General features: G+C 39.9%; 1 protein-coding gene across 1 annotated transcript in view; it reads right to left on the bottom strand.

Annotated features, from left to right (window-relative positions):
- Positions 1 to 13,355, bottom strand: part of MMP19 (matrix metallopeptidase 19) — a 122,522-nt gene that overhangs the window by 84,791 nt on the left and 24,376 nt on the right. The window contains exon 3 of the mRNA XM_044083772.1: positions 9,586 to 9,674. Coding sequence (XP_043939707.1) covers positions 9,586 to 9,674 — 89 coding nt within the window. The remainder of the gene's footprint in view (positions 1 to 9,585; positions 9,675 to 13,355) is intronic.

Raw genomic sequence — 13,355 nt, 5'->3', positions numbered from 1 at the left:
ATATATATATTTATATTTATATATATATATATACATATACATATATATATATATATATATATATATATATATATATATATATATATATATATATATATGTGTGTGTGTGTGTGTGAAGCCTTGACCTTCTACAAAAGCACTTGCTCCTGTATCTTTTTGTTTGTTTCTTTTGGTTGGGTTGCATGTTCATCAAGTTAGTACTGATGGATTTTGATTTGCTTGTTTTTTTTGTAGACCTTTCAATATGGATCAGTGCCAGTACCCCTTCAGAAACAATGGCAATCAAGTAAATTAGTGACATGAAACTATAATCTAACAGATCTTGTATATACCTTTCACCTTTGCTGCCCTCATGACAATAGTCAGCCTTGTTTGCCTCAGTAGCTCCCTGAGAGCCGCCTTTAAGTTTTTCTCTGTCTCACTCTCTATAACTTTCACAAAGATTCCCCACCTGACGTATCCTTCTGATGCTTGCTTTCTCATCAGTACTTCCTACCCAGTACCATCTTCCAACTTCATATCTTCCTTCACCCCACTATTCCCACACCTTTCTTGCTCATTGTACTTTACCTGTATAAGCTCCTTTCATCTAGATAAAGAGTCTTCAGTTCAGAGTTAATGATAGCACTCTGACATGCAATCCAGACAAAGCAGCAGGGCATTACCAAGAGGCAAAAGAACACAAATGTATTTTCTATCATGGTTCTGACTGATTCAGTAGGCAAGTATATCAGCTGTTTCCCATGACCTGATCTGCAGTGTACCAGCCTCTGACGACAGCAGAGCCTTCCATGTGCTAGCTGCTTGAGCTTGGGTTCCAAATGAAGGATCAGACTGCCTGATTTTGAATGTCTGGCTTCTGTACAGTTGTAGACTTGATTCTGATTGGCCAACTTTTGCAGGGGTGGAGTCTTACAGACTAAATAACCAAATATTTGCTCAGTTTGGTGCTTTGCTTTGCTGCCTGCAGCACTGTTGAACAGTGTAAAGCTTACTGGGTAAGCAGTACAACTGCCTAGTCTATAACAGATAAGGCAGCCTCTACAACCTTGTTGTGGATTACATGAATTTCACTGCCTTTTATTTGTCTTATTAACCACATCTTACATGTACTATTCTGATTTATTTTATTATTAAGTTTGAATTCAGTAAATTTCTGATAGTTACTTATTAGCAGTTTGACTACTGCCTTACTAATCAAATTATATTTGCATATTTATTGCTTTATTACTTGCTGTATTAATTGAAGCCAATTTAAATAGTTTACTGGTGCTATTCAATGATTCTTCTGCTGTTAATATGTGCTTGTATGGTTTATTATTTATTTACTTATTTATTTGAATTTACTAACCAGGTAAGTGGGCTGGTTCAAGGACCCTTTTCATATTAATATCCAGTGCTATATTCATTGTGTATTTATTGACTACTGCCTTATTAACTGAACCAGTTTTAGTACCTGCAGTTGCCTATCCATTGACTGTCTCAGTGTGTAGTTAGTGGCCACACATTGCTTATGTGCTGTCCATTGCTTCGTCCAGTGTGTCTACTGTAGGTACTCATTTTTTACTAAGGAGATTTGTTTGTGCTGGTGCCTAATCAATGGCTACTTTACTGCCATTGCATATAACTCAGTGCGACTTGTTGTTTCTTGCAGTCATAGTATTTATTAGTAGTTAATGACTTTCGGAAGACATCAGAAATGAAAGACAAGATCCAAAAATAGGGGCCATCATCCTGCAGGGATTTAAGAATTTTTTTTTAATCTTATTATTTTTTTACACCCTCCCTCAATCCCCTTATGGACCCAAACAAACTCAGGCTATTCTCCCTGGCTTTCACACTCACCCACACTGAATCCCCAAGTTTCTCCCTTCTGGGAACCTTGGATATAGCCATTCACAGGGTGGAAGTTAACTTCAGTGGTCTTCTTTATTAAGCCTGGATAATGAGGGATTTGTTTACTTGTTGTAGCTAGTCATTTAATTTGTTTCCAATACCTTTTCACTTTTGGCTAACTAAACTATGTTTTTATATCAAGAAGGCTGGTACTGCAATTCTTATGGTAGAAGAAAGTTAGCCTGGTCTGTTCAAGTTGGGAATCACACAAGAGGGTTTAAAGTGACAATTACTTGTTGAAGCTAGTTGGTACCTTTTTGGATAACCAAAGTGTGTTCTTACATTTAGAAGACTGGGACTGCTATCCTACTGATAGTAGTAAAGTAGCCTGGTTAGTCTTGAGTTCAGAAACACACAAGGAGGCTTAAAGTGAGATTGTTTAATCAGCCAGATGGCTGTTTAGGGGCTTCTCGGGGTGTTAATCTGTACTTGAGAGCTACTTTTGCTGTGATTTTACATTAAGAAGTTCCAAAACCATTTATCTTGTGGCAGAACCTGGTCTGTCCAAGTTGGGAAGGATTCCAGAGAGTTCAAAATGCAATTGTTTATTTGTCAGAGGGCACAGGAGTAAGTTTTCAGCCTTTTTCTGTCTGCTATAAGTTAGGCTCATTTTCACGGAGCTGTTCACAGCTCAGTGGTGGTTAGCAGTACCCTGTATAGAAGCAAACGTATAAAGCTAGTACTTAGGACTTTAACCAGTAACACAGAAAGGCTTGGCATGGAGCTAAACTTAGACAGCTAATTACAGCATCAAATATCACTAAGATCATAGCCCTATTTAACATCTAGCCCTCACCCTAGACATCACTCAGGTGACCCCTGTAAAACCAAACCTCTCCAAATCTCAAAGATCACCTAAGCCATCAAACTGCAACACCTACCCTCAGCAATCACTAAAGCACACACCAAAAGCAACACCTAACATCACACATAAGCCTAAACCCAATGATCCCCCAAGAGCAAAGCCCATAAGGCCAGTAGCATAGCAAAGGTGGGAGCAAAAGCAACTTGCCAACTTCTGGGGTAAGTTGTAGCAAGCCGATTGCTATGAATGTAGCAGTCGGCTTGTTACAGTTCAAAACACAACAGTGCTTGTATTCTTTTGGCTCTTCTACTAAAGAGCAGGTACAAGGAGGGGTGTGTGACTGGCTGGCTTGGTCAGCTAATATATCAGAGTGGAGCTGACTTTATTGTGCTTCTGATGTTCCATTGAAGAGCTGTGGCAGGGAGGGGGCTTCCGCCTGGTAGGGGGTATGTGTTTCAGACTGCCATGAGCAGTCTATCTCAGCTACCCTTTTTTTTGGTCTTCCAGTGAAAAACTGTGGCAGAAAGGGGGCATGTGTCTGGGTGGGGTGTGCGCCTGCTAGGGGGTATGAGCCAGCTACACCTCTGCATAAGGCAAGAAAGCATTTACCTAGTACTCTTGTCATAGGAGATTCTATTGCATCACACACAGATGCCCCTCTCACCAGGCTGTACAAGGAGAACATAATGCTTAGTTGCCCATCTGGAGCTAGAATCTATGTATAATGCATGCACTCAAGTCACTGCATCACAGGTAACAATATGATTCTGTTATAGTCCATGTGGTTGTAAATTACTTGAGGCATACCTCAGTGGACTATATGAAAAGAGATATTACGGATCTCTCTGAATATGTGTCACAGTCAGGTACGTGGCTTGCATTAAGCAGCATTCTACCTTCACCAAGGATGATGCCACAGTACAAACAGAAAATGATTGATTATGGTAATTAGCTTAATTTCTGGTGTCATTCCAGGGGAATCCAAAATCTGTCACTGTGGAAGGGAGTGGTTAATGGGCCATTTTGCTTTGCCAAGGAAGGTTTGCACCTGTCCCCTCTAGGCTTTTGGATATTGGCTAAAACTATATCCACCCCCTTAGAGCTTTTTGTAGACAACGTCAAAATGACAAAACTACTAACATATAAAAAAAAAATTCAAAGCAACCTTAAGGTGCTACTGCTCAATGCTAGGAGCCTAAGCAAGAAACTCCACATCCTACAAGTTCTCCTCACTCTGAAGAGTGTAGACATCTGTGATGATGCAGAGACATGGTCTAAAATTGCAGAAAGTACTCTGGAGGTGTCTCAATCTATGTTAGTAGCAAATACAACACTAGGTTGGTTAAACAGAATGATGCCCTGGAGTTCATCCATGTCCAAGTCTCAATAAACAAGGTTCCTTACCATATCCTGACCAGCTACAAGTTGCCTTCTATGACCCATGAAGCTCACAGTCCTTACCTGGAACTACTAGAGGCACTCACCATCCAACCAGATACCCAATATATGGGAGACTTTAACTACCCATCTATAAAATGGGAAATGTACACTGCCTGTAACTCACAGGTACATTTCCTGGACTTTATCAACACAAACACCCGGACCAGATAATACACTCTAAATCCAGAGGATCAAATGTATTGTACCTAGTACACTCTAACATGGGAGAGCGCTGTACCCCCCCCCCCCAATGTCACGTTATTAGTGAAGTCAGACCATACAGCTGTCTCCCTTGAAATAAAACTCAACCTGGAAAACCCAACTAAACTCATAACAGTTAGGAACTATTATATAACAAACTAGATACCATTAAGTGACAGTTTGTCAAAATTCATGGCCCCCAAACCTGAGAAGATAGCTACCTATCCAGAATTTTTTAGATAAACCCTGTGCAAACATGTAAATGGCTGCACTGAGGCTACCGTACCTACCAGAAATAAGTACAGATCTAACACAAAAAACAAATCACACTGGTGGAATCCTTACCTTAACAAACTATATAGCAAAAAAAAAAAAACAGTCATAGCACAAATCAGAAACAGCAACTTTCATACAATCAAGAACTCCCCAATTCAACTAAACAAGAAAAAGAGGTCTAATAAAGTCTATCAAGGCCAATTACAAAGTCAGGACAGCCTCTTGGGCTAAGAACAATCACAAGGCCTTCTTCAGGTATGTGAGGAATCTTAAAGGTAATACTCAGCAGTCTGCAGAACTGGTGGCAAATGGCACAACCTTCACTGACCAGGGTGACACAGCAAATCTACTGGCTAATAAATTTATCTGTAACATCACCTCCCACTCCCCCAAGCTATCCTGTGAAATCCCTTCTAACATATCCCCCTCAACTATCAACAAAAAGCAGGTCCCAGAGGAGCTCACGTAGGCCAAAAACACTTCTTCAATTGGCCCCGACAACATCCCTGGATGTCTCCTAAATAGCTTAAAACATGACCGAGCAGGACTACTTGAGGCATTCTACAGCCTCGAAACAGGTTACATGACAGGTGACTGGAGGGCCACAATGGTCATCCCTCTTCATAAGGGTGGACCATCAACTACAGACCAATCAGTCTGACAAGTGTAATATGCAAAGTTATGGAATAAATTATTATGTAAATGATCAACAAGGACGTTGGTAACCTAAAGACACAGGACACATCCCAGTTTGACTTTGTTAAGGCAAGGTCTTGTCTACTTAACGTGGTAGACGTCATCAAGAGGGCCACCATGGCTATGGATGAGGAGAAAATTGTGCATATCACCTACACTGACCTGGCCAAGGCATTCAGTACTCAGGTATTGTTGACAAACTCTCAGAACTAGGGCATAAATTCCTACATAACTCGATGGATTCCCAACTGGCTCACAGATAGGACTCAAAAAGTCAGCATTGGTGAGACCACCTCCACAAAGAGAACAGTCACCAGTGGATTACCCTAGGGCTCTGTCTTGGGCCTGCTCCTGTTTGGCATCTAGTTCTCAGAAGTCAAGGCTAATGTCAAAGGCCTCTGGCTCACCAAGTTTGCAAATGACTGTAAATTGGGAGCTATCACAGACTTCCCCCATGACACCAAAATCCTACAAGAGGGTCTAACACAAACAAATGACTGGTGCAAAAACCGCAGATTAAAACTCAATGCAAAGAAATGCATTATACTGCCCTCTAGGAAATCATCCACCCAAGCTAATTACTTCATCAAAATCCCCTAAGAGTTGTCCCGACAGTTAGGGATCTGGGAACATATGTAGACAGTAATCTGGCAATTGACCAACACATAGTAAGAAAATAGTTCTATGTCACCCACCTCATAAGCATGGTACAGCATCCAAGTCCTAGGAAGTTATAGCACCACTCTGCTCAGCCCTTATCAAACCCATCATTGAGTACACTGACCCCTTTGTTATGTACGTAACCAGGCACTTGCAACAGTTGGAACACCCTCAAAGGTTCCACACCAAGAGACACCAGGGTATTTTCAGATCCAGCTCTGATGGAACTCTTGCACATCTGCAAAACAACCATTACCAGAAACATTGGATAAAAAGACCTGAACTTTGCCTGCGACATAAATAAAACATGCTGGAGGGACCGATACGTGCCTCAAAGGATCCTCTTACTAGGGAATAGGCTCGCCATCTACACGAATCAGAGTTCATCCATGACCCTATTAGAATGAAACCTTGATCACTGGATGGGAACTCACAAATTCACCCGCAGTATGGTCCCCCATGTTTCTAATGGACAGAAGTCAGCAATAAGCAAATTAATCCCCAACTAACTTACCCCCCCACATAACCCTTAGCTATCTCTTTAATAACATACCCCACCATGTAGGTATCCAAGGAATTCTAGGACAAAACTGGGTTGGCATTAATGGCTAGGCTTGTAAAAACCTTGGTGGTCATTAGGCTAGTATAACTCTATGAACCTATGAGCAGGGTGTGAACTATGGGAGCTGTTATACTTGTGGTGGACATTCAATTACTCTAGCAGAAGAGGAGACTAGTGCAGGGAACTCTGGACATTGTCACTGTCCTTTATTAATCCTGGGGTGTCCTGCAAGGCTTATGTTTTCCATGCTGGCATCAGGAATTTGCCTCAGCCTTTCCACCAAGGACAAGAGAGATGTCCATTTGCCACTTCATCCTACCCCCCCCCCCCAACCAGCCCTGTGTTCAGCATGAGTATTTTGAATGTCCTACCACTGTGCCATTGGGCTGGCTAGGAATTTAGGAAATTTTTAATGCTTTTATCAGAAATCCTTATGTTGGATGTCAGGCATGGTGCAGAGTCTAGCTATGTTGAGATGCTGCAGACACATACATCTGCATACCACCAATGCTCAGAGAAATTACTTGCATTGTTTGACTAGGCTTGTGCCTTTAAATTTGAGTGTACTTGAGTGCAATACTGGGCCTTCCCTCAGGTAGTGCTCCTGTGAATAAATGAGTCTCTCCCCTTGGATAGGTAAGCCAGTCTTGGCTGCTCATTCCTATCCCTCCATCATTAGTTCTTTCGGCACCCAGGCTGCTATCCAAGCTTGTGTCATCTGGGGAATAATCAGGGTTCTGTCTCTCTGCACCACAGAGCCAACAAAATTCTGTAATCATGACTTGACCTAAACGTCTTTTTCTTCCTCCTTTTCTTTCTTTCTTTCTTTCTTTCTTTCTTTCTTTCTTTCTTTCTTTCTTTCAGTTCTAGACATGAATTTAGTACATTTGTCTAGTAGTTAAGTTCAGAGTGATAAGGCTTGGCACTACTATCAAGCTTCATTCTGTAGTCATAGCACTGACTCCTGTCACAAATAGCAATCTGTGTACATCAGAGCAAGTTACTTAACCAGACAGTACTCCTGTATATGTTACCAAGGAAAAAAGAAACTCTTGTACCTAGTGAGATTACATAGTAAACAAATGAATACTATATATATATATATATATATATATATATATATATATATATATATATATATATATATGACCCGCGGTGGTGGTGCTGCGGTAGCGTTGTCACCTCACAGTAAGACGCTGTCCGGTTCAATTCTCAGCTAGAGCATCTTCTGCGTGGAGACATGCGTGAATGGGCGTACCTTTGTTGAAGGTTGTGCGTCAGACCTGGTGAGCCAGTACATAAAAATCAACTGCCAATCATTAGCGGACCGGAGTTCCACTGTGGCGACCCCTAACCAGGAAAAGCCAAAAGTCACAAACAAATATATATATATATATATATATATATATATATATATATATATATATATATATGGGTCTACTGTATATATTTGAAAACTCACTTCTTCGAATATAAACAGTAGACCCGCGGTTACGCGAAAGTGTACTTCAGCGAACATTGGTTCAACAAACTGATAAAGAACACATTAACATTGTTTTTGCAGGGGGGCAAGCCCCCTGCACCCCCAATGTGGGGGGTTGTGCCCCCCACACACCCCTACTTAAATATACCAACTCTGAGATCACACTACCATGGGGAAACACATAAATTCCCTTTCCCCACTGTAGTGTGCTTCAGCACCTGTGTTCCTTAACGGTTCATTGAACCGTTCTTTTCGAAAGTGCACTTTTGCATAACCGAGAACCCATTGTTCGTTTTCGAACAAGTGGATTTTCCATCTTTTTCAGTAGACCCATATATATACATGTATATATATATATATATATATATATATATATATATATATATATATATATATATATATATATATATATATATATATATATATATATATATATATATATATATATATATATATACACATATAGGGCGGCCACAGTGGTGCAGCGGTTAGCGTTGCCACCTCACAGCAAGAGGTTATCTGGTTCGATTCTCGGTTGGCGTGCCTTTTGTGCGGAGTCTGCACGTCCTCCCTGTGGTCATGTGGGTTTCCTCCGGGTGCTCCAGTTTCCTCCCACATCCCAAAGACATGCAGTAGGTGGATTGGACACTCTAAATTGGCCCTAGGTGTGTGTGGGCATGTGTGTGCCTTCTGTGGAAGGTTGCGCGCCGGGCTGGCAACTCGACACTGTAAAACTCCACTGCCAATCATGAGCGGACAGATGATCCGCTGTGGCGACCCCTAACAGGGAAAAGCCAAAAGAAGAAGAAGATATATATACATACATATATATATATATATATATATATATATATATATATATATATATATATATATATGTTAACCGTCACAGTCTTGAAAATCATAATCCCGAGACCATAATATCGAAAGACCAAAACACTGAAAACCACCTCAGGCTCACCTCCTTTTTTTACTTTTAAACTATGACTGTAACCCAGTTAAAAAGTGACACTGACTTACTAATGTCTGCCCCAAATCCCAGTAACATGGGGACTCCTTTGAGTTGCATTCTTTGCTTGTACAATATTAGATCTATATGACATGGTGTACCTAAGGCTTGAACCTAATATCTGGCAGTCCAACAGCTCATCACAGTCCTCAGAATGACCCTCATCTTAAGGATTAATACCGTGTAATGACTAAGACTGACATCTAACCAAAACAACTGTGGAGCTCTGCTGCATCTTACAGGCTGAAACATTACCTGGGAACAAGGGGCACTAAATTTAGTTTACTTTAATGTATTCACTGTTGGATCAGTTGATCTTTTATTACAGTTCCCTAGGAATTCTGGTTCTGCATTCATGTGGAATGATACTTTTCAGACTTAGAACTTTAACTTTGTTGGGCCAGCACACGAAGTATCCAGGCCCTTGCACCAATGAAAGCTGTTTACCAAAGAGAACCAGTAAAAGCTAAATCATGCAAGGATCCACCTTGGGGCTTGGGGTAGGATCCTAGTTTTTCACAATTATGCATCCCTCAATACAGCAAAGTGCAGCTTACCTGATGGCATCCTCTATCTCATGTTCCTGGAACTCATCTGTAATGTTCTCAAGAGGTTTATGCAAATAACCAAATTTCACCAAGTAGTCCTGTAAAATAAGACAGAAATTAATGTCAGCTGGCTTCTTGAATGTTGCATTTTATTTTCTGAATCACAAATTTCTAAAATTACAATATATGGTTACTTTTCCAAATGAACATTTTAGCTTAGATCATCAGGGTTCCTTCATTCGTGTTGTCTCATCAAATTCTTGAATCCCAAGAATTATTTGTATAACTCAGAAAGAAGTGAAACCAGAAACAGCTACTAGTAGTTTGTGCAAATGCTGAATGAATTTCACCGTCTCATGTTTACATGGGAATAACAACAATGGATTCATAGTTTGCTGTGGAAATTTGATAAACTTACCCAATACAGTTAGTTATTTCTTTTTATATATTGTTTGTTGACAGGGTTAGTCCTCTAGTGGTTTCTTTCCAGGGGAGACTCAAGGTGGTATTTATACTAGTAGGAGAAATTTGGCCAGGGCATCTAGAAACTTCCACTATAGTTTTCAGTGCAGAGAGATATTTTACATAGACCTGAACTACCACCAAATGAGGCAGATAGGGCATCAGTTTAACAACTCAATCCAATCACCAGGAGTGGGAATAGAACCTGCAACTTCTAGTCTTCCAGTAACAAAGGCAAGTGTGCTACCTTTTGTACCACTGACACTGCTATTTATTTTGATAAATGGCAACTGAACTAGCCAATAGACTCTTTTCTGCCACAACCCAGCCATGGGTCAAGACATCACAGTACACAAACAAGTGATTATTATTATTATTATTATTATTATTGTTATTATTATTATTATCAAATACTATGCAAACAATTATATATGACATATTTTTAGGCTTGGAATCAAAGGCTAAAAATGTGCAATATGTAAAGGCTCAGTAGCATACATCATACAAATTCAAATACAGAGCAGACAGTAGCATGAGATATAACCTTTTGTTAAAAATTATATTAGATGCAAGAAATATTTGATACTCCTAACAGACATCCTAAGATTACATTTGCATTAATTTATCAAGATGGGAGAGTTATAAGACAGGACAGAAACAGTGAAAAAATGAAAGGGTTTCTTGGGTAATGGGGTAAGAGAAGGACAAGATCTAAGATGATTTGCATTCTGTAATATCAGTTAGCCTTAACTGCGATGTAAGAAGTTTAGACTATGTTCAGCTAGAGCCAAAGAGGGTGTAACCAGTGTCTCGAGTCATTTACATGTGGTCACATTTCTGAAATGTATGTTTAAGGCTGTCCTGAAAAAGACATAGTAGAAAGGTTTCTAACATGATATAAGAATGCCTTCTATACTGTGGTTACTAAACTTGAAAAAGTGTGCTCTGCAATTGTTAGAATGAAGGGAGGATTGTGTAAGGTATGGCAGTCTGATTGCTTGAGACCCGAGAGCATAATATTTTGGGCCAGATTCCAAAAGAGATGCTCTCAGTGTAAGTCTGCTCTGGTTCTGAAAGATTTGCTCTCACTGTACATGACCTACTTTTGTGTAAGACCTATCTACAAAGAGGTTTACACCAGGGGCCAGATTGCAAAATTGCAAAAGGCTTGCTGTCAGCCTGCTCTCATTGTAACCGGTGACTTACACTGAGATCAAGTCTTTTGGGCCTTTAAGTTCAGTTATTAGCAGAGACTGAGCTGCAGTTTAGATATATGAATGAGTAAGTTGTTACGGCAGATAAATGAACTGCCATTTCTGTAACTGGTATTGTGTTAGTGCTGCCCTTTCTGTAACTGGTATTGTGTTAGTGCTGCCCTTTCTGTAACTGGTATTGTCTTAGTGCTGCCCTTTCTGTAACTGGTATTGTGTTAGTGCTGCCCTTTCTGTAACTGGTATTGTGTTAGTGCTGCCCTTTCTGTAACTGGTATTGTGTTAGTGCTGCCCTTTCTGTAACTGGTATTGTGTTAGTGCTGCCCTTTCTGTAACTGGTATTGTGTTAGTGCTGCCCTTTCTGTAACTGGTATTGTGTTAGTGGCGTTTAATACTTAGCAGTATGCTGTGATGGAATGAATTACTATAAGACTTATGGACTGAAAGATTTTATATGCCACTTTTTTTGTACGTAGGTTTTCTGAGGGCTGCATAAGACAATTAGTGCAAACATTCTCATGCCTCTCAACCTCCTGGAGCAAGAAATCTGGTCAAAGCCATACATAAAAGGGAGATAAAGGCCCCAAAATAGGGACAATTTTTAACTATTGCCCTTACAAACTTAGTTGATAGAATAATTAGGTTTTGAATTAGCATGGATTTTCTGACAGGTATGAAGTTTGAAACTCAAATGCCTGTCATTATTTTTTAACTTCATTCTTTAATGATTTGCCACTAATTTGCCAGAAAAACTACGATTTTATGAAAAATGCACCAAATATATAAGACAAAAATCTGAACATTCTGCAAAAATCTGTCCAGTTAAGAGGTATGTTTGGGGAATAATTTTTTTTTTTTATTTTTGCTGTGGATTAGGTCAAGGGCCTTGTGAGTTCATAAACCAGTTTAAGCTGAGATAGCTCTTGTGTATACTTGTGAAGGGAAAAAGGGGGACCCAGGATAAGCCCTTGATGTGCATGACTGCCCAAAAGAGATGGAATTTCCCCAGTAATCAATAATGTTAAGAAGGCATTGAAGGCTAGTCTTTGTCTAGTAACAAATACCATCTCAATATTATTAATCACTCAGGAAATCCTTATCATTTGGGCAGTTATATATATATATATATCTAGGGCTTATCCTGGACCCCAAAGAGATATAATTTCAACAGCGATCATTAATGTTGAGAAGGCACTAGAGGCTAGTCTTTGTCTAGTAACAAATAGCTCTTGCTTGGCTTTAGAAAGATTAGCTTATACGTGGTTTTCAAGGAACATGATGAATAATTTCTTAGAATTCTCTTGAAAGGGTTTTCTAAATTCAGGGCAGTCTTTACTGCCTTTTACCATAAACAGATTGTCAGTATATATTACAGGATCTGTGTTAGGAGATGTAGGTCTACAGAAAGATATCAGAAAATAGTAAGAACATCACTAAGCAGTCGAGCCCAGAGTGGTATCACTGTCCTGTACATGGAAACTTTCCATCTGTTAAATAGTTTTGCTCCACTGAAGAAGCTCATCACCGGCGCATGTGTGGGACAGGTGCATGAGAATCAGTAAATGGTTCTCCTCATAAAAAGCTCCATTAAGCTTAATGAAGACTTCCTCATTTAGCAGGCCTTTGTTTATCTTTAAGAAGATTTACTCTACTGCTTGTAAAAGCAGCAAGACAGTATTAAGGCCTGGTCTTAGGCCATAACACTCTCATCAATCCAAACAAACAACTAAGAGGGCAAGTAAAGTCAACGAAAGCGAAATGTGAGATAAAGATATCCTTCTATGCAAAGGACAACCACAAGGCCTTTTTAGATCTGTCTGAAACATCAAAAGCAGCCACAGCAGTGTGTAGAACTGATTGCACATGAAGTCACCCACACAGAGCCAGAAAATTTAGCAGATTTGCTTGCTGACAAATTCTGGTCCCACCCAAAGATAATGCCATTAAATATAACTCCCATCTATCACTAGGGGGCAGGTCCTAGATAGAAGCTCTAAGACCAAAAACCACTGCATTGATGGGCCCAGATAATATCCTAGGATCCCTCCTAAATAGCCTGAAACATGACCTGTTGAGAAAACTAGAGTCAGTGTTTGACTATAGCTT

The sequence above is a fragment of the Protopterus annectens genome, chromosome 9.part0 (assembly GCF_019279795.1).
Source record: "Protopterus annectens isolate FY-2018-M chromosome 9.part0, PAN1.0, whole genome shotgun sequence".
Lineage (NCBI taxonomy): Eukaryota > Metazoa > Chordata > Ceratodontiformes > Protopteridae > Protopterus > Protopterus annectens.
This window is presented reverse-complemented; position numbering and strand designations above follow the sequence as displayed.